The following is an 18,890-nucleotide window of genomic DNA, read 5'->3' as shown; positions in this document are numbered from 1 at the left end:
GACATGAATTCAAGCAAACTCCAGGAGACAGTGGAGACAGTGAAGTCTGGCATGCTGCAGTCCAAGGGGTTGCAAAGAGTCAGATATGCCTTAATGACTGAATAACAACATGGCTGATTAACAATGTTGTGATAATTTCAGGTGAACAGCAAAGAGATTCAACCATACATATACACATATTCAATCTCTCCCAAACTCCCCTCCTACCCAGGCTGCCACATAACATTGAGCAGAGTCCCTGTGCTATATGTTAGGACAAGACCTCCCTTTTGAACCTGCACTCTCAGCCTCCGTTTTATTGTCCATCCATCCAGCCATTCATATGCAGATTGTTGGCCCCAGGCATTTAATAGTCTGATAGCTTCAGACAGCCCTCAGGACCAAACTTTTAATGTGCCCTCAGGAAATAGGAGAAGGAAATGGCAACCCACTCCAGTGTTCTTGCCTGGAGAATCCCAGGGATGACGGAGCCTCGTGGGCTGCCATCTATGGGGTCGCACAGAGTTGGACACGACTGAAGCGGCTTAGCAGCTTAGCAGCAGCAGCAGGAAATAAGGCTTTTAACATCTATCTGGTTGACACATTTTATAAAGCCAGCTACAGTGACTGCAGCCATGAAATTAAAAGACTCTTGCTCCTTGGAAGAAAAGCTGTGACAAACTTGGCATATTAAGAAGCAGAGACATCATTCTGCAGACAAAGCTATAGTCAAAGCTATGATTTTTCTGGTAGTCATGTACAAATATGAGAGTTGTACTATAAGACGGCTGAGTGACAAAGAATTGATGCTTTTGAACTAAGGTGTTGGAGAAGATTCTTGAGAGTCCCTTGAACAGCAAAGAGATCAAACCAGTCAATCCTAAAGGAAATCAATCCTGAATATTCATTGGAAGGACTGATGCTGAAGCTGAAACTCCAATACGTTAGCCACCTGCTGTGAAGAGCTGACTCATTTGAAAATATCCTGATGCTGGGAAAGATTGAGGGCAGGCAGAGAAGGGGACGACAGAGGATGAGATGGCTGGATGACATCATCAATTCAACGGACATGAGTTTGAGCAAACCCTCAGAGATAGTGAAGGACAGGGAAGCCTGGCATGCTGCAGTCCATGGGGTCATAAAGAGTCAGACACAACTGAGTGACTGAACAATGGTGGGGTTATATGGTAGATTGAAAGTCCAGGGAATTTCTTGGGCTTCTGCTCACTCTTATCTTTCATGTCCAGTCACCTGATCACTGCCAATTTGGGCTGGTGTTCCACACATAACTTCCAGTTTTGGTAGTTTGACAATTTTGCCTTTGATTGTATTAATAGCAGTCTGATTGGCTTTCCTACTAGCAAAGGCTAGCACCAACCCAGAGGCTGTGTCAGCACAGGTAAGGGCATATTTATACCCTTCTGACACAGGCAAAAGCCTATGTGGTCCACTTGCCATCTGTAACCAGAGGAGGGCACCACCTCAAATGATGCATAATGCAGTCCTTATCTGTAACTTGGAGGCCCATAGATTTGAGAAGCAAATGAAGCCTTTTTACTATTTCCCAAGTTGTTTCAGGAATTCTATGTCTGACTTTCGGTGGAGTCGTTCTGCTGCATTGGAGGAGGTCTGTAATTCTTGCAGACACAAGCCTCTTGTCCCTGCTAATGTATCTGCTTTGCAATTTCCTGGCAGAGTTGAGGGTGAGTGAGCGAAAGCATGCCATATGGTCACATTGGCACAAGGTTATGTGCAAGCAGTTCAGATATCAGCCCATAACTCAGACTCCCACAGAGGTTCATTTACTGTTTCCAATTATCTTGATGCCATTGAGACATCCATATTGTCAAGCCTTTCCATACTGCCCAAATGTCAGTGGCAAGGTTGAGGGGCATGGGATTGTAAGCAATCACCAGCCATCCTGCTCTGAGTTCTGCCCAATGACTATTATGTCCAGTCCCTTCCTTGAATCAGATGACATGTGAATCCAGAAGAACAGCTATGGTGATCACCAAGGTAGATCACCCTTACAGCTGTCCTCGGGGTACCATGTATCCACAAGGGGCATCCAGGTACCTTCCTGTACTTGAAGTAAATTGGGTCCAACAGGTGATGTCACTGGGGTCTCTGGTGGGTAGATATAGGTCACTATATGCAATTCCTGCATAAGTGGACCAGTGTTATAAGTGCTTCTCTCTTGAAGGTATGCATGCCACTTTTGTAAGGTACTCAGTTGTGCACAGGCATTCATAGGCTTTAAAAACATGTCTTTAATCCATCCTAAGCAAATGGCAACCCACTCTAGTATTCCTGCCTGAAGAATCCCATGGACAGAGGAGCCTGGCAGGGTCTGTGGGGTCACAAGAGTCAGACACAACTTGGCGACTTAACTACTACTACTACTACTACTACTTAATCCATCCCCCCACAGGCAGGGATGTCTGTACACTGACAGGTAAGTCAGTGGCTAGACACTCAGTTTGTTGTAAGTCTAGATATATTGCTGACAATTGTTTTTTCATAGTACTATATCAATTCTTTGCCCCTTCCCAAAACTGAGACCAAAATCCTAGTAGGACTCATTTCCCATTTTGTCGCTACCATAGTCCTTATTCAAACCCTCCTGGGTATAGACTTACATCCAACTCACAACTTGTGTCTGGCATTAACACCTCCAGTCCTTGGACTTATTTGACAATCAGTTTTGCCTTTTCAAAAGCCTCTTGTGGGCTTGTGGGGTGGGGTATTCCTAACCCAGGTATTTCCCTTTTTCACTAAATCATATGTGCTGTGTGCTCAGTAGTGTTTTGACCCTGCAACCCTGTGGATGGCAGCCTGTCAGGCTCCTCTGTCCAATGGGATTTTCCCAGCAAGAATACTGGAGTGGGTTGCCATTTCTTCCTCAAAGGGATCTTCCCAAAGCAGGGATCGAACCCAAGTTCACAACTCGCATGGCTCCTATACTGCAGGCAAAGTCTTTGCTGCTGAGTCACCTGGGAAGCCCCAAAGAATATAGGGGTCTCAATATTTGGACAAGGTGGAGAATAAAAGGCCGCCCATACCCTAGCACACCTATAAGGGATTGTAGTTCTTTTCTATTGTAGGACATGGTTTATCTATATTCTATCAATAGCAGCTTTGGGCATCCCTTCAGTCTTGGCAGACTAGATAACTCCTAGCAACTTTACTGACTGTCCAGGTCCTTGTAGCTTATTGGTGTTGAACTCCCATCTTTATGCTTAAATGTTCCAGAAGAGGCTCGGGAAAGAGAAAACAAGTCATTACAGGTTAACCTAGTATTGTCAGTGTAATGTAATGATAGAGAACTACAGAAAGAAAGAGAGTCCATTTCTTCAAGTCCAGGGATGACATTGGGGTAGGATGGTAAAAGACCATTGTCCTCCGCCCCGCCCCCCCCGCGCCCCCCCCCGCCCCCGCCTTCCGACATGAAGGTGCACTGGTCCTGGGACCCCTTATCTAAGTGTTTGCTAAGAAAAGGCATTAGACAAATCTAAGACACTGTCTTGAGATGAGGCTATGCCTTAAGAGAAGTGGCAATTTTATCCAAGAGTTTTTGTAACTGCTGCATAGATAGAGGGTATTACCTTGATTAATTCTCTACAGTCTACTGCCATACACCAGGTACCATTTGTTTTTTTTTTCACTGGCTTCATGGGGTTATTGAACAGGCTTTGTGCTGGTATTATAACCACCACTTTCTCTAATTCTTTAATGGTAGAAGTTATTTTTTCTTATCCCTCAGGTACCCATTATTGTTTTTTATTGCTACTACTCTCTGGGGGAGATAGGCAACTTTACAACTCCAATTTAGCATGACTAACCATTATAAGCTTGAGTGTCTGATCCATAAGTCGAACTCACCCATGGTGGTTTGAGGTCCAGGTCCTATAGGACATACACACCCAAAATATACTCAGATATGGGTGAAGATAAACCAGAAAAGGAGGGAGAGGCAATCTTCTGATTTGTAAATACAAGCTCCCTTGTTTCACCTTAGAATGTTTGACCTCATATCCCATCAATGGTTGCTACTTCCCTTTGGAACTTAGATGGATGTCCATAAATCATGGTGCATTTGTACAGTATTTGCTAGAACAATCTGTTTATTGGTGCAGGACCAATAAATAGTCTGTTCAACCTGGGACCTGCATACCAAGGAGCACCCTTAACCCCACCTCTAATCCTTAGGAATCCAGGGTATACCTGCAAATATCCTTTTAATTAAGTTGGCTGGGTGCTCTCATTTTTCTCCCACCCCAGCCCCATACAAACATTGCCAGAAGGCAGTTGGTGCTATAACAGAAGCCATTTTACACATTTGTGGCCCATTTAACACAATGCCATTGTCCCCAGTATCCCACAAATGGAGAACCTAGGCTGCAATGCCCTTTCTACTTTTTGTTTAAATATTCTGGTTATTTCTACTAGTTCAGGGAGGGAAAAATCTCATGGGGTTGTTTTTCAGCTCTTGCGGTGGTTTAATTGCTAAGTCATATCCGACTCTTATGACCCCATGGACTGTAGCCTGCCAGGCTCCTCTGTCCATGGGATTCTCCAGGCAAGAATACTGGAGTGGGTTGCCATTTCCTTCCTATTATCTCTCGGTTCTCTAGCATCCTGTGCTTTAGTTTGAATCAGAGGTTGTGACTGCAGGCCCTCTTCTTCTTCTATAATTATGTCCTCATCTTCTGAGGAGTCATGAGCCCAAGAATTCCACTTCTTGGGGTCCCAGTTGTCCTGTGAAATAATAGTCCTCACCTTTGAATGGGGTAGCCTAGGGCCCTACATCTAGCCATCTTACATTCTATCATTTCAGTAGGTTCTTCCTGTTGTACTTTCTTTCACATAATGTCCTAAGTTGCAGAACATGCCATCCATACATCTCTCTCTAGTGCCCAACTGAGCTGTAATTCCTTTTCTGTGCTAAATTTTAGAGTTCATAACAAAGGCCATGCAACAGCTGCAATAGATCGCTCACTTTTGCCCCCCCCCCCCCACTTTTGCTTTGCTACCTCTTTGGTTAATGTATTTAGTAAGTCCTTTGGTGTTTCCATTGTGTCCCTGTACACTTGCATCAGCCTGAATTGTTCCATAAATTTAGCCAGATCACCCCACGTGGAAATGGCTGGCCAACCTGGGATTTCTCCCACAACAGCAAGCTTTTCCCTGCTTGGCCCCTTCACCCATTCTTGCATCATTTTCAGTCTCCTGCCTAGCTTGCCAATTGTCTAAGGATGGAAGGAACAGAAAATGCCCAGTGAACTGAGAAGGCATCTTGAGACAAAAACAAGCTGGGTAGCTCCATATAATCACTGGGTCAGTTTATTGAAGAGTAGCTTACTCATAGGGTGGTATCAGGATCAGGTGGACAACAATCTGGAAGCATTCACATGTACACTCCATATTGCCAAGGGGCTATTAGGAGGATTTGATAGTTAACTTAGGGTATGGAGGTAGATGCTTGAAAACAGGACATGCACTCCTAGTCAAGATGAATGGTAACTAGTTGTCTGGGTGCCAAAAATACATCAGCAAAAGTTTTCATCATTGTTTGGGAACTAATGGAGCATAAAGGCCACAATACCTATTATTTATAAAGCCCTTAATGGCATAGAGGTGATTCACTGCACAGGGGTAGGGTCTGTGTAGGACAGGAGAAACTGTAAGGGCCCAAGATGGCATCAGCTATGCTAACAGACATACAGTGGGTCTAGGTGTGGTCAGCCTGATCCCTCCATTATAAAGTCCCCTGTGTGCCTAATTTTTGATCTATTAAATGTGAATAAGTTAAATATGCCCTCTCCACTTCAAGAAGTTTTATGTGAATAAAATGGTATAACAGGTTTGTGAGTAAAATGGTATAACAGGTTTGAAAGTACTCAGTTCTATGGAGCCATAGTAAACAAGTCAGTTCTGTATTTTCTGCTATAGAGTCAAATCAGAAAGGTTCACCTTTTCTCCAAGGCCCATGTTTTCTTTCTGTTATCTGACTAACCATTGCTTTTTGGGGCTTTGGCTTTCAGCTGCAATGTTGTGGTGTAAATGGCACGAGTGACTGGACATCTGGACCACCAGCATCTTGCCCCAAAGGCTCAGCTGTTAAGGTAATTTATTTTTGGAAACGTTTCTGCTATTGGCCACTGTGATTAAACCTTTAATTCCCTTAGAAATCCAGTCATACAGGACTGGATCCCATCCATAAACAGGAAACCTCAAACAAAAGAGAGACTAGGGAAACACATAACTAGAAAATAAGAAAAACAAAAAAGAAAAATAAGCAAAAAAAAAAAAAAGAACAAGTTTATCTAGACTAGAGATGCCATTAAGAATCTTGCTACTCTGAACTATTATATTAGAGGGGAAAAGTTTATGTGATAGTGGCAGAAGACTATGTCTAGATTTTTCTTGAGTAATAATTAGGTCTTCTTATGGTTGAAATTTGCAAGGTAGAAGCAGAAAAGCTTCTTTTTCTATTTATTTCCCTGCTCTCCTTCCTTGGAGATGGCAGCATCCAATCCCTTAACAGAATTAATTATAAGTGAAGAGTGAGGAGCTGAGGGTGAGATAGTTGATGGAACTTCTGACTAGACCCAGGGAAGAAGCCCAAATCATCTTCCAACTAAACCAAGTCCCTAAGGTCCTGTTATCCATGTCACCCACTTGATACTGTTTGGAAATCTCTGGAATTTGGGTGGGTGGGCAGTCTGTGAAGAAAGACTGGGACACCCACCAACCAGCAACTGCCCTGCAGCTTGGTAGGGCTATGATATGATTACTGGCTTTTGAAGCAGAAGCTGAAATGCAACCAGTCATAGGATTGCATAGCCTATATTCCTATTTGTCAATACCAAGACAGTAGTGAATGTTCAAACAATACAAGGACATATGTTGTTGACCTGCCTCTTGGGAGTTAGTTTAATGCACTGTGTAAATATATAAGACTTCTAGTTTGTTTACTTCCACTGTAATTATAATAATACTGGAAAAGTCTCTAGTTTAATGTTCTCTACTTCATGCTCATTTCTTCATCCATATAATATATATATATATATATATATATATATATATATATATATATAATGCCTGTCCTAAGTGTCTTGGCAAGAGATAAACTATTATCCCAAATAAGCCTCTTGATAAAGTTGAGTAATATAGTAGTGTCATTTGTACATGTAATTTTTTCTAGGGTTGCTATATACAAGCAAAACAGTGGTTTCACTCTAATTTCCTGTATATTGGAATCACCACTATCTGTGTATGTGTAATCCAGGTAAGAGCTTAATCAGAGGACTATTTTGAGAATTAAATGAATTAAGTCATGTAATTTTTAAAGTATGTTCTTAATAAATATGAGCTCCCCTATTCAAGTAGAAAGTTATGTTATTACCAGTTTAAGGCATACAGAAAATAATGCTGTAAGATCTATCTGGTCAATTTATTCCTAATAGAAATGAGTGTATCATGGTCAAATTAAAAGCCACTAAGTGGAACCTTACTTTGATTCCTCATTCAGCTCATCTGGAAAAGCCTGTTAAATAAAACATTTCACTTGAAAAATTGGCCTTGTGTGCTAAGGAGGAGCTGATGATGAAACTGTAATCAATTTCCTCATTGCTTCTCTGCTTATCTTGACAAGTCAGGGGTAAATGGGGATAATTTCTTGTTCTTTTTTATTATGTTATATTCCTACTATTTTTATACCCAAGTGTCTTGAGTGTATCACAGATTAGCTAAAATCTACTTAGGAAGCTCAAAGAGAAATGATTTTTCTCTGCTTGGAAACCAAAGAGGCTTAAGGCATGGGTAGAGAAGACTCATTGCACAAAGTATTGACCTGTGCAGAACTTGATTATACCAGCAGCAGGATTTCTGTGGTTTCTTAAAAAGACAAAAAGATGTCCCAGTTCTTAATATTCCACTATCTTGCCATCATCACCCTCATTTCTCTCCCCACTGCCATTCTAAAGCTAAAGGAGAAAACTCTTGAGAAGGAATTAGAAGTGATAGTAGAAAGGGTAGGTTCAGTGTGATGGACACTTTCTTTTCCTCTGGGATTCATCCTAGGGTCTGTGGGTGAGATGTTTTACCTGTAAAGACCTCACTTTTTGCCAACTCTTTCTTCAGGTATTAGGGATGTCCTTTGCACTGACCTTGAACTGCCAGATTGACAAAACCAGTCAGGTCCTAGGACTCTGACCTGCTGCTGCCATGTGCTGGAGAGACTTCTTTCATCGCTGGAAATCCAAAACAACTTGTATCATGAAGTCCTAAATGACCACCTCTTGAATTGGTGTCTTTGTTCTCCCTCCCATCTCTTCCTTATGGGGTCCCTGTCTTACACAACCAGAGAAGAGGGTGTTGGTCAGGCACTTCCCTGACAGACAGCAAGAAATTCCTTTACTCATTCATGGCGGTAGCCTTATCATTCTTTAATACCTGAGCATTTGTCAGACATGAAAGGGCAAGAGAACCTGTGGTACTAATGGCTCAAAATCAAAGGATGGGTCTATAGCTTGGCTTTCTGCATCTTTCCATTGCCAAAAAGTCTCTGGCCTCTAAATCACACAGAGTCCACTCTCCAAAGTCAAACAAGAGATAAGCTTAAGGGAGCTCCGGGGGCAGATTCACTGGATCATTATCACAATCCTCTGTTTCCTTTTGACTAGCGGCCTTGGCTACAGGAATGACAAAAATACTCTTTCTCCAAAGGTTAGGTTTCATTTCAATTTCTTTATTGATTCATCTAAGTCTTCCTAAGAGGAACTGTCCAATGACTCACATTCTGATTCCAGCCAATTGCTTAGATTTTGATTTACATAACTATCAAGGAACTAATTCAGCAGGGTTATTATTTCTGGTGGTTGAGGTAATAATCACATTCAAAAGAGTTCTGGTGTTAATTCTTTTTTAGATAAGTTTTTTCTTAATGTAATATTTTAATTCTTCAATAAATAAAATAGCTTATGATCTCTCAATCACTACATTCTCATTTCTTTGTCTCAAGTATAGTTTTCATGACCCAGCCTGATTGTCCTGCCTGCAAGTTAGGGATATTAGTTATCTATTGCTAAATAATGAATTACTACAAAATTTGTCACTGACAACAACAAATATTTATTATCTCGCAGTTTTTTGTGGATCATAAATCTGAGAGCAGCTTAACTGGCTGATTCTGGCTTGTGATCTCCCTCAAGACTACAGTCAAGATGTCAGCTGCAGTCATCTCAAGTCTCAACTAGAAGAGGACACACTTCTAAGTTGTCATATTGAAACAGGAGGGAAGGGGGCAGGACACAGCCTTTAAAAGCATGACATAAACATAGGCTATGACAAAAACTGGTTAGAACCAACTAGGTCCAAGATGGTGGAGTATTTGATTTCCAGTGGACTTTGAGCTTCATTATACATTTATTGTAATACATTAACATAAGCTAAGTGACACATTCAACAGTGCCATGACAGTTCTGAGCCTGAGTATCAAAGATCAAACAGTTAGAGGTGACTTGATTCCTGGAAATCTCTGCCCTTTCTCCAATATAATTGGAATAATCCTCCCACTCATCAGCCTAAAAAATTTCCCATCCCATGAAAACTAACCACACAACATTGTGAGGCCACTCTTGCCTTCTGAGGTGGCCCACACTCTGTCTGTGGAGTGTGTTTCTATCTAAATAAATCCACTTCTTACCTATCACTTTGTGTCTCACTGAATTCTTTCTGTGATGAGACGTCAAGAACCCGAACTTCATTAACTCCTGAAACCAGGTGTGGATTTCAGTTAAAATATTGAATTCAAATCTCAGTCTGAGTTACACAATTTCATTATGGCTCCTGGTAGGCATCAGTTCTTTGCCACATGTACCTATCCACAGCACTGTCTTATGACATGGCAACTGATTCTCCCCAGAGCAAGACATTCAAGAGACAGCATGAAATACAGCACCAAAAACAAGCCATTAACTCCTTTTATAAGCTAACTCAGAAGTGCCATCACAACTGTCCTGCTGTACACTATTCCTTAGAAGTAAGTTGAAAAGTTTACACTTGAAGGGAGGAAATTATACAGCATATAGAAACTATGGGGTAGAGACCACTGGGAGCTGTCTTAGAGGTGACCAGCCACACCATGATTTTTTGGGTTAGGAGAAGCTAAATTTAATTGTCTTTGTTGTTATTGTTCAGTCACTAAGTCATATCCAACTCTTTGTGACCCAATGGACTGCAGCACACCAGGCTTCCCTGTCCTTCACTATCTCACGGAGTTTGCTAAACTCATTTCCTTTGAGTCAATGGTGCCATCCAACTATTTCATCCTCTGTCATCCCCTTCTCCTCCTGTCCTCAATCTTTCCCAGAATCAGGGTCTTTTCCAATGAGTTGGCCCTTTGCATCAGGTGGCCAAAGTATTGGAGCTTGAGCTTCAGCTTTAGCATCAGTCCTTCCAATGAATATTCAGGGTTGATTTCCTTTAGCATTGACAGGTTTGATCTCCTTGCTGTCCAAGGAACTCTGCTTTGTAAATAGGCTCATCTGTACCATTTTTCTAGATTCCACATATATGTGTCAATATATGGTATTTATTTTTCTCCTTCTGACTTCACTTTGTATGACAGCTTCTAGGTCCATCCACACCTTTGCAAATGGAACAATTTCATTCCTTTTACAACCACTATAGAGAACAGTGGGCTTCCCAGGTGGCGCTAGTAGTAAAGAACCTGCCTGCCAATGCAGGAGACATGCAAGACACACATGGCTCAATCCCTGGGTTGGAAGGATCCCCTTGAGGAGGAAATGGCAACCTACTCCAGTATTCTTGAAAAATCCCATGGGCAGATGAGCCTGGTAGACTACAGTCTATAGAGAACAGTACGGAGGTTCCTTTAAACAACTAAAAATAGAAGTACTGTATGACACACCAATCCCACTACTGGCATACATCCAGAGAAAAACATAATTGCAAAAGATATATGCACCCTAATGTTTATTGCAGCACTTTTATAATAGCCAGGACATGGAAGCAACCTAAATGTCCATTAGCAGAGGAATGAATAAAGAAAATGTGGTATATATGTACACACACACACACACACACACACAATGGACTATTACTCATCCATAAAAAGGAACAAAATTGTCCCCGTTTCTTGATTCCTGCCTCTATGATCTTCCCTGAGTTCCAAAGTGTCACTCACTTGGAGGTGTCTGACTCTTTGTGACCCCATAGACTACAGCCCATCAGGCTGCTCTGTCCATGGGATTTCCCAGGCAAGAATACTGGAATGGATTGCCATTTCTTTCTCGAGGTGATCTTCCCAATCCAAGGATCGAACCCAGGTTTACCACACTGCAGGCAGATTCTTTACCATCTAAGCCACCAGGGAAGCCCTGAGTTCCAAAGGGAAGATTCAAATAGTTGCTAATCTGGGAATAGTTGCTAATCTTAGGTATGGCATAAGCCCTCTTGGAGGAGGTCGCCATTAACCCCACCACAGAGCTGCCAGAACTTACACAGGACTGGGAGACAGACTCTTGGAGGGCACAAATAGAACTTTGTGTGCACCATGACCCAAGAGAAAGGAGGAGTGACCCCACAAGAGAGTGACCCAGACTTGCCTGTGAGTGTCCAGGAGTCTCCAGCAGAGGCATAGGTTGGTGGTGGCCTGCTGCAGGGTTGGGGGCACTGAGTGTAGTAGCACATACACGGCAACTTTTGAAAGAGGTCGCCATTATCTTCATTACCTCCACCATAGTTTCAGTTCAGTTCAGTTCAGTTCAATCTAGTCGCTCAGTCATGTCCGACATTTTGCGACCCCATGAATCCCAGCATGTCAGGCCTCCCTGTCCATCATCATCTCCCGGAGTTCACTCAAACTCACGTCCATCGAGTCGGTGATGCCATCCAGCCATCTCATCCTCTGTCGTCCCCTTATCCTCCTGTCCCCAATCCCTCCCAGCATCAGAGTCTTTTCCAATGAGTCAACTCTTTGCATGAGGTGGTCAAAGTATTGGAGTTTCAGCTTTAGCATCATTCCTTCCAAAGAATACCCAGGTTGATCTCCTTCAGAATGGACTGGTTGGATCTCCTTGCAGTCCAAGGGACTCTCAAGAGTCTTCTCCAACATCACAGTTCAAAAGCATCAATTCTTCAGCACTCATCTTCCTTCACAGTCCAACTCTCGCATCCATACATGACCAATGGAAAAACCATAGCCTTGACTAGGTGGACCTTTGCTGGCAAAGTAATGTCTCTGCTTTTCAATATGCTGTCTAGGTTGGTCATAACTTTTCTTCCAAGGAGTAAGCGTCTTTTAATTTCATGGCTGCAGTCACTATCTGCAGTGATTTTGGAGCCCCCAAAAATAAAGTCTGACATTGTTTCCACTGTTTCCTCATCTATTTCCCATGAAGTGATGGGACAGATGCCATGATCTTCATTTTCTGAATGTTGAGCTTTAAGCCAACTTTTTCCACTCTCCTCTTTCACTTTCATCAGGAGGCTTTTTAGTTCTTCTTCACTTTTTGCCATAAGGGTGGTGTCATCTGCATATCTGAGGTTATTGATATTTCTCCCAGCAATCTTGATTCCAGCTTGTGCTTCGTCCAACCCGGCGTTTCTCATGATGTACTCTGCATAGAAGTTAAATAAGCAGGGTGACAATATACAGCCTTAACGTACTCCTTTTCCTATTTGGAACCAGTCTGTTGTTCCATGTCCAGTTCTAACTGTTGCTTCCTGACCTGCATATAGGTTTCTCAAGAGGCAGGTCAGTTGGGCTGGTATTCCCATCTCTTTCAGAATTTTCCACCAGGTAAATAACAGGGAGGGAACACAGCTCCACCCATCAACAGAAAATTGGATTAAAGATTTACTAATTTTGGACTGGCCCATCAGAATAAGACCCAGTTTTCACCCCCAGTCAGTCTCTCCCATCAGGAAGTTTCCATAAGCCTCTTATCCTTCTCCATCAGAGGGCAGAAAGAATGAAAACCACAATCCTAGAAAACTAGCCAATCTAATCACATGGACCACAGCCTTGTCTAACTCAATGAAAGTATAAGCCATGCTATGTAGGGCCGCCCAAGACGGATGGGTCATGGTGGAGAGTTCTGACAAAATGTGGTCACCTGGAGAAGGGAATGGAAAACCACTTCAGTATTCTTGCCTTGAGAACCCCATGAACAGTATGAAAAGGCAAAAAGATAGGACACAGAAAGATGAACTCCCCAGGTCAGTAGGTGCCCAATATGCTACTGGAGATCAGTGGAGAAACAACTCCAGAAAGAATGAAGAGATAGAACCAAAGCAAAAACAATACCCAATTGTGGATGTGACTGATGATGGAAGCAAGGTCCAATTGTAAAGAACAATATTGTATAGTAAAGAACAATACTGCATAAGAACCTGGAATGCTAAGTCCGTGAATCAAGGCAAATTGAAAGTGGTGAAACAGGAGATGGCAAGAGTGAACATCGACATTTAGTTATCAGTGAACCTTAATGGACTGGAATGGGTGAATTTAACACAGACGACCATTATATCTACTACTGTGGGCAAGAATTCCTTAGAGGAAATGGAGTAGCCATCATAGTCAACAAAAGAGTCCGAAATGTAGTACTTGGGATATAATCTCAAAAAACAGAATGATCTCTGTTCGTTTCCAAGGTAAACCATTCAATATAATGGTAATCCAAGTCTATGCCTCAACCAGCAATGCTGAAGAAGCTGAAGTTGAATGGTTCTATGAAGACCTACAAGGTCTTCTTGAACTAACACCCCAAAAAGATGACCTTTTCATTATAGGGGACTGGAATGCAAAAGTAGGAAGTCAAGAGATACCTGGAATAACAGGCAAATTTGGCCTTGGAGTACGGAATGAAGTAGGCCAAAGGCTAACAGAGTTTTGCCAAGAGACCACACTGGTAATAGCAAACACAGTCTTCCAACATCACAAGAGAAGACTCTACACATGGACTTCACCAGATGGTTGACACTGAAATCAGATTGATTATATTCTTTGCAGCCAAAGATGGAGAAGCTCTATACAGTCAGCAAAAAACAAGATGGAGAGCTGACTGTGGCTCAGATCATGAACTCCTTATTGCCAAATTCAGAATTAAATTGAAGAATGTAGCAAAAACCACTAGGCCATTCAGCTATGACCAAAGTCAAATCCCTTACAATTATACAGTGGAAGTGAGAAATAGATTTAACAAGCTAGATCTGATAGAGTGCTTGATGAATCATGGATGATAGTTCATGACGTACAGGAGGCAGTGATCAAGACCATTCCCAAGAAAAAGAAATGGAAAACAGCAAAATGGCTGTCTGAGGAGGACTTACAAATAGCTCTGAAAAGAAGAGAAGTGAAAAGCAAAGGAGAAAAGGAAAGATATACCCATTTGAATGCAGAGTTCCAAACAATAGCAAGGAGAGATAAGAAACCCTTCCATAGTGATCAGTGCAAAGAAATAGAGGAAAATAATAGAATGGGAAAGACTAGAGATCTCTTCAAGAAAATTAGAGATACCAGGGGAACATTTCATGCAAAGATGGGCACAATAAAGGACAGAAATGGTATGGACCTAACAGAAGCAGAAAACATTAAGAAGAGGTGGCAAGAATACACAGAAGAACTAAACAAAAGAGATCTTCATGACCCAGATAACCATGATGGTGTGATCACTCACCTAGAGCCAGACATCCTGGAATGTGAAGTCAAGTTGGCCTTAGCAAGCATCACTATGAACAAAGCTAGTGGAGGTGATAGAATTCCAGTTGAGCTATTTCAAATTCTAAAATATGATGCTGTAAAAGTGCTGCACTCAATATGCCAGCAAATTTGGAAAACTCAGCAGTGGCCACAGGACTGGAAAAGTCAGTTTTCATTCCAATCCCAAAGAAAGGCAATGACAAAGAATGCTCAAACTACCGCACAATTGCACTCATCTCACACAGTTGCAAAGGAATGCTCAAAATTCTCCAAGCCAGGCTTCAACAATACGTGAACTGTGAACTTCCAAATGTTCAAACTGGATTTAGAAAAGGCAAAGGAATCAGAGATCAAATTGCCAACATCTGTTGGATCATCGAAAAAGCAAGCGAGTTCCAGAAAAACATCTACTTCTGCTTTATTGACTATGTCAAAGCCTTTGACTGTGTGGATCACAAAAAAACTGTGGAAAATTCTGAAAGAGATGGGAATACTAGACCACCTGACCTGCCTCCTGAGAAATCTGTATGCAGGTCAGGAAGCAACAGTTAGAACTGGACATGGAACAACAGACTGGTTCTGAATCAGGAAACGAGTACGTCAAGGCTGTATATTGTCACCCTGCTTATTTAACTTATATGCAGAGTACATCATGAGAAACTCTGGGCTGGAAGAAGCACAAGGTGGAATCAAGGTTGCCCAGAGAAATATCAATAACCTCAGATATGCAGATGACAGCACTCTTATGGCAGAAAGCAAATAACTAAAGATCCTCTTGATGAAAGTGAAAGAGGAGAGTGGAAAAGTTGGCTTATAGCTCAACATTCAGAAAACTAAGAACATAGCATCCTGTCCCCATCACTTCATGGGAAATAGATGGGGAAACAGTAGAAACAGTGTCAGACTTTATTTTGGGGGGCTCCAAAATCACTGCAGATGGTGACTTCAGCCATGAAATTAAAAGTTGCTTACTCCTTGAAAGAAAAGTTATGACCAACATAGACAGCATATTAAAAAGCAGAGACATTACTTTGTCAACAAAGGTCCACCTAGTCAAGGCTATGGTTTTTCCAGTAGTCATGTATGGATGTAAGAATTAGACTGTAAAGAAAGCTGAGTCTGAAGAATTGATGCTTCTGAACTGTAGTGTTGGAGAAGACTCTTGAGAGTCCCTTGGACTGCAAGGAGATCCAACTAGTCAATTCTAAAGGAAATCAGTCCTGAATATTCATCTGAAGGAGTGATGTTGAAGATGAAACTCCAATACTTTGGCCACCTGATGTGAAGAACTGACTCATTTGAAAAGACCCTGATGCTGGGAAAGATTGAAGGCAGCAGGAGAAGGAGATGACAGAGGATGAGATGGTTGAATGGCATCACCAACTCAAATGGACATGAGTTTGAGTAGGCTCTGGGAGTTGGTGATGGACAGGGAGGGCTGGCATGCTGCAGTCCATGGGGTTGCAAAGAGTCGGACATGACTGAGTGACTGGACTGACTGACTGACTGAATCTGGGAAGGGAAGTGAGGCAAAGAAAAGGGAGGGGCAGCCAGGAAACAATAGTGCAGACTTAAGGCAGGGTTCTGATTCCACCTTAAAGTATACAGGTAACAATGTCTCTAAGCTCTTTTACATGTCAGCATTCTTCTTACCATAAAGAAAGCTGAGCACCAAAAAATGATGCTTTTGAACTGTGGTGTTGGAGAAGACTCTTGAGAGTCCTTTGAACTGCAAGGAGATCAAATAAGTCAATCCTAAAGGAAATCAGTCCTGAATATTCATTGGAAGGACTTATGCTGAAGCTGAAGCTTTGGCCACCTGATAGGCAGATCCCACTCACTGAAAAAACCCTGATGCTGGGAAAGATTGAAGGCAGGAGAAGATGACAACTGTTGGGGATTTTCTCCCTGGGACTTGGAAGCAACGAATCTGAAAGAATGACACTTGGACAGTCTCTTGCAAGGACTGACAAGTTTATTTCTGCAGTCAAGCTTTTTTATAGAAGCAGGAACAAAGAGCTTAAAGTATACAGCCAGCAGAGTGCATACGGAGTTAACACATAATCAGTAAAAACATTTCAAGGACAGCACGCTCTAAATGACTCATGGGCTTATCCCATAACCCACTTTCACAAGTAACATCCCTATTAACTCTTGGCGCTGAGCATAATCAAAGGCAGGAGATGTTTTTCTGTCCGCAGTGCAAAGCCGGGTACTTCTGGCCCTTCGCCATTTTCCCAAGGACTTTCTCCTTTTACGGCTATTTTGCACTACGCTTCCCAACAACAACAGAGGATGAGATGGCTAGATGGCATCACCAATGCAATAGACATAAGTTTGAGCAAGCTAAGGGAGTTGGGGATGGACAGGAAAGCCTGAAGTACTGCAGTCCATGGGTTCTCAAAGAGTCACTGAGCGACTGAACTGAACTGATTCTTCTTATCAGAGAAAGATCACCTGAGGTTCTATTAAAAGAAGCAGAAAAGTTGATCAAGATTACCTGAGACCAGATTAGAGGAGTGGAGGCCCTGCACTCCCCTGCTCTTAGCTTATCAGCAGCCTTCAGTCTGCACCCTTGCTATAAAACTCCTCAGCAAATCATCCCATGTTGGGACATATAGTTTTTTTGGCAACAAAAACTGTATCTGCTGTGTCCCCTTTTGCACCTTATTACGCTTATGAGGCCTTACATGATATGTATTTTCTACTTCATTCAAAGCTCTATCTTTGAGATTCTAGTTGACACTGATGGACAGAGGCCGAGTTTTTGGTATCACAGTCTATTTGAGGCTTTACCAAGCATGAGAGTTTTACATACATTTAAATTCTTCCCATTTAAATCTTGCCAAAATGTCTCTTGTGTGTACCTCCATAACACACATAGAAATTTCATAGATCTTATCACATTTTCTTTTATCACCTATTTCTCTTTTTTAATCAATTATTTGTCTTTATTAATTATATTGGCCTGATCATATTAGAAAAAGAGATGGAAAAGGTACAAATTAACTACACATAAAAATTGGGCCATAACCACAGATACAAAACCCTTGAGGGAATATGGTTAAAAAAAAATAGGTCAAACAACTTTTAAAATGTAGGTGGTAGAGATGAGTTTCTAAAATAGCAGAAATCATCCAAATTGATTCAAAAATAAAAAGAGGATTTCTGTTTCTGATAAGACAATAGCAATATTACTAAACTTTCCATTTTAAATAACTAAAATGCTAGATAAAAACTTTAAAATGTTTTATTAAGAGCATTTTGAGTGCTCTCTTCAGCAGCACAAATGCTAGAATTGGAATGATACAGAGAAGGTTAGCATGCCTGTGTAAGGATGATATGAAAATTAATGAAGACTTCCATTTAAAAAAAAAGAAAGAAAGAAAACAAACACTGTTGAGCTGCAAAGAAAGCAAGAATTCTCAAGTCAGAGACATAGTGATGGTATGAATCAGAGAAATAAGAGGAATTTGAGGGCCTTTGCCAAATTAGGTGAACTTGGGTATCAGTTTCATAGTCTCATGGCACATGGAGTACAGGAGGAAAACTTGGGGATCTGCTCATGGTGGAGAGTATAAGAAGAGACCTTTCCTCCTTTAAGTCAAAGACCCCAAAGGGTTCCACTTTAGTGTGACAGAGAACTAGAAATACTGTTCACTTTCACCAAAGTTTATATGAAATTTGCCTGAAACTTGGCAGTATAACAGAGGAAGGCAACAGCCCTAAAAAACTGAATTCAGGGGCTTCTCTGGTGGCTCAGTGCTTAAAAAAAAAAATTCACCTGCCAATTCAGGAGACTTGGGTTCGATCCCAGATCCAGGAAAGATCCCACATGCCTTGGAATGAATAAGCCTGAGCGTCACAACTATTGAATCTGTTCTCTAGTGCTTTGGAGCCAAAACTATTGAAGCCCTCACACTCTAGAGCCCAGGCTCCACAACAAGCGACTAGCTGCACTTGCAACAGTTAGAGAAAAGCCTGAGCATCAACAAAGACCCAGCACAGCAAAAAATAAATAAGTAGATAAAATTAAAATAAAACAAAACAAAAAATCACACTCTAAACAAACAACAAAAAAACCTGAATTCACAGTCTGGTTATCATATTGACTTAAGGTAAAAATTTATACTGTCCAAATCCAGACTCACAAACTAAAAATTTAGTTTAACATAGTTCC

General features: G+C 41.6%; 1 protein-coding gene and 1 non-coding gene across 2 annotated transcripts in view; both read left to right on the top strand.

The window, feature by feature from the left end:
• The window catches only part of CD53 (CD53 molecule), a 38,830-nt gene extending 29,855 nt beyond the window's left edge, over positions 1-8,975 (top strand). Inside the window, exons 6-8 of the mRNA XM_027536221.1 lie at positions 6,024-6,104; positions 7,187-7,270; positions 8,125-8,975. Coding sequence (XP_027392022.1) covers positions 6,024-6,104; positions 7,187-7,270; positions 8,125-8,196 — 237 coding nt within the window. The 3' untranslated portion in view covers positions 8,197-8,975. The remainder of the gene's footprint in view (positions 1-6,023; positions 6,105-7,186; positions 7,271-8,124) is intronic.
• Positions 8,976-17,978: 9,003 nt separating this feature from the next.
• LOC113890577 lies at positions 17,979-18,082 on the top strand. The gene has a single exon (XR_003510541.1). It is a non-coding gene; the product is annotated as a U6 spliceosomal RNA (small nuclear RNA).
• Positions 18,083-18,890: the final 808 nt, after the last annotated feature.

The sequence above is a fragment of the Bos indicus x Bos taurus genome, chromosome 3 (assembly GCF_003369695.1).
Source record: "Bos indicus x Bos taurus breed Angus x Brahman F1 hybrid chromosome 3, Bos_hybrid_MaternalHap_v2.0, whole genome shotgun sequence".
NCBI lineage: Eukaryota > Metazoa > Chordata > Mammalia > Artiodactyla > Bovidae > Bos > Bos indicus x Bos taurus.
This window is presented reverse-complemented; position numbering and strand designations above follow the sequence as displayed.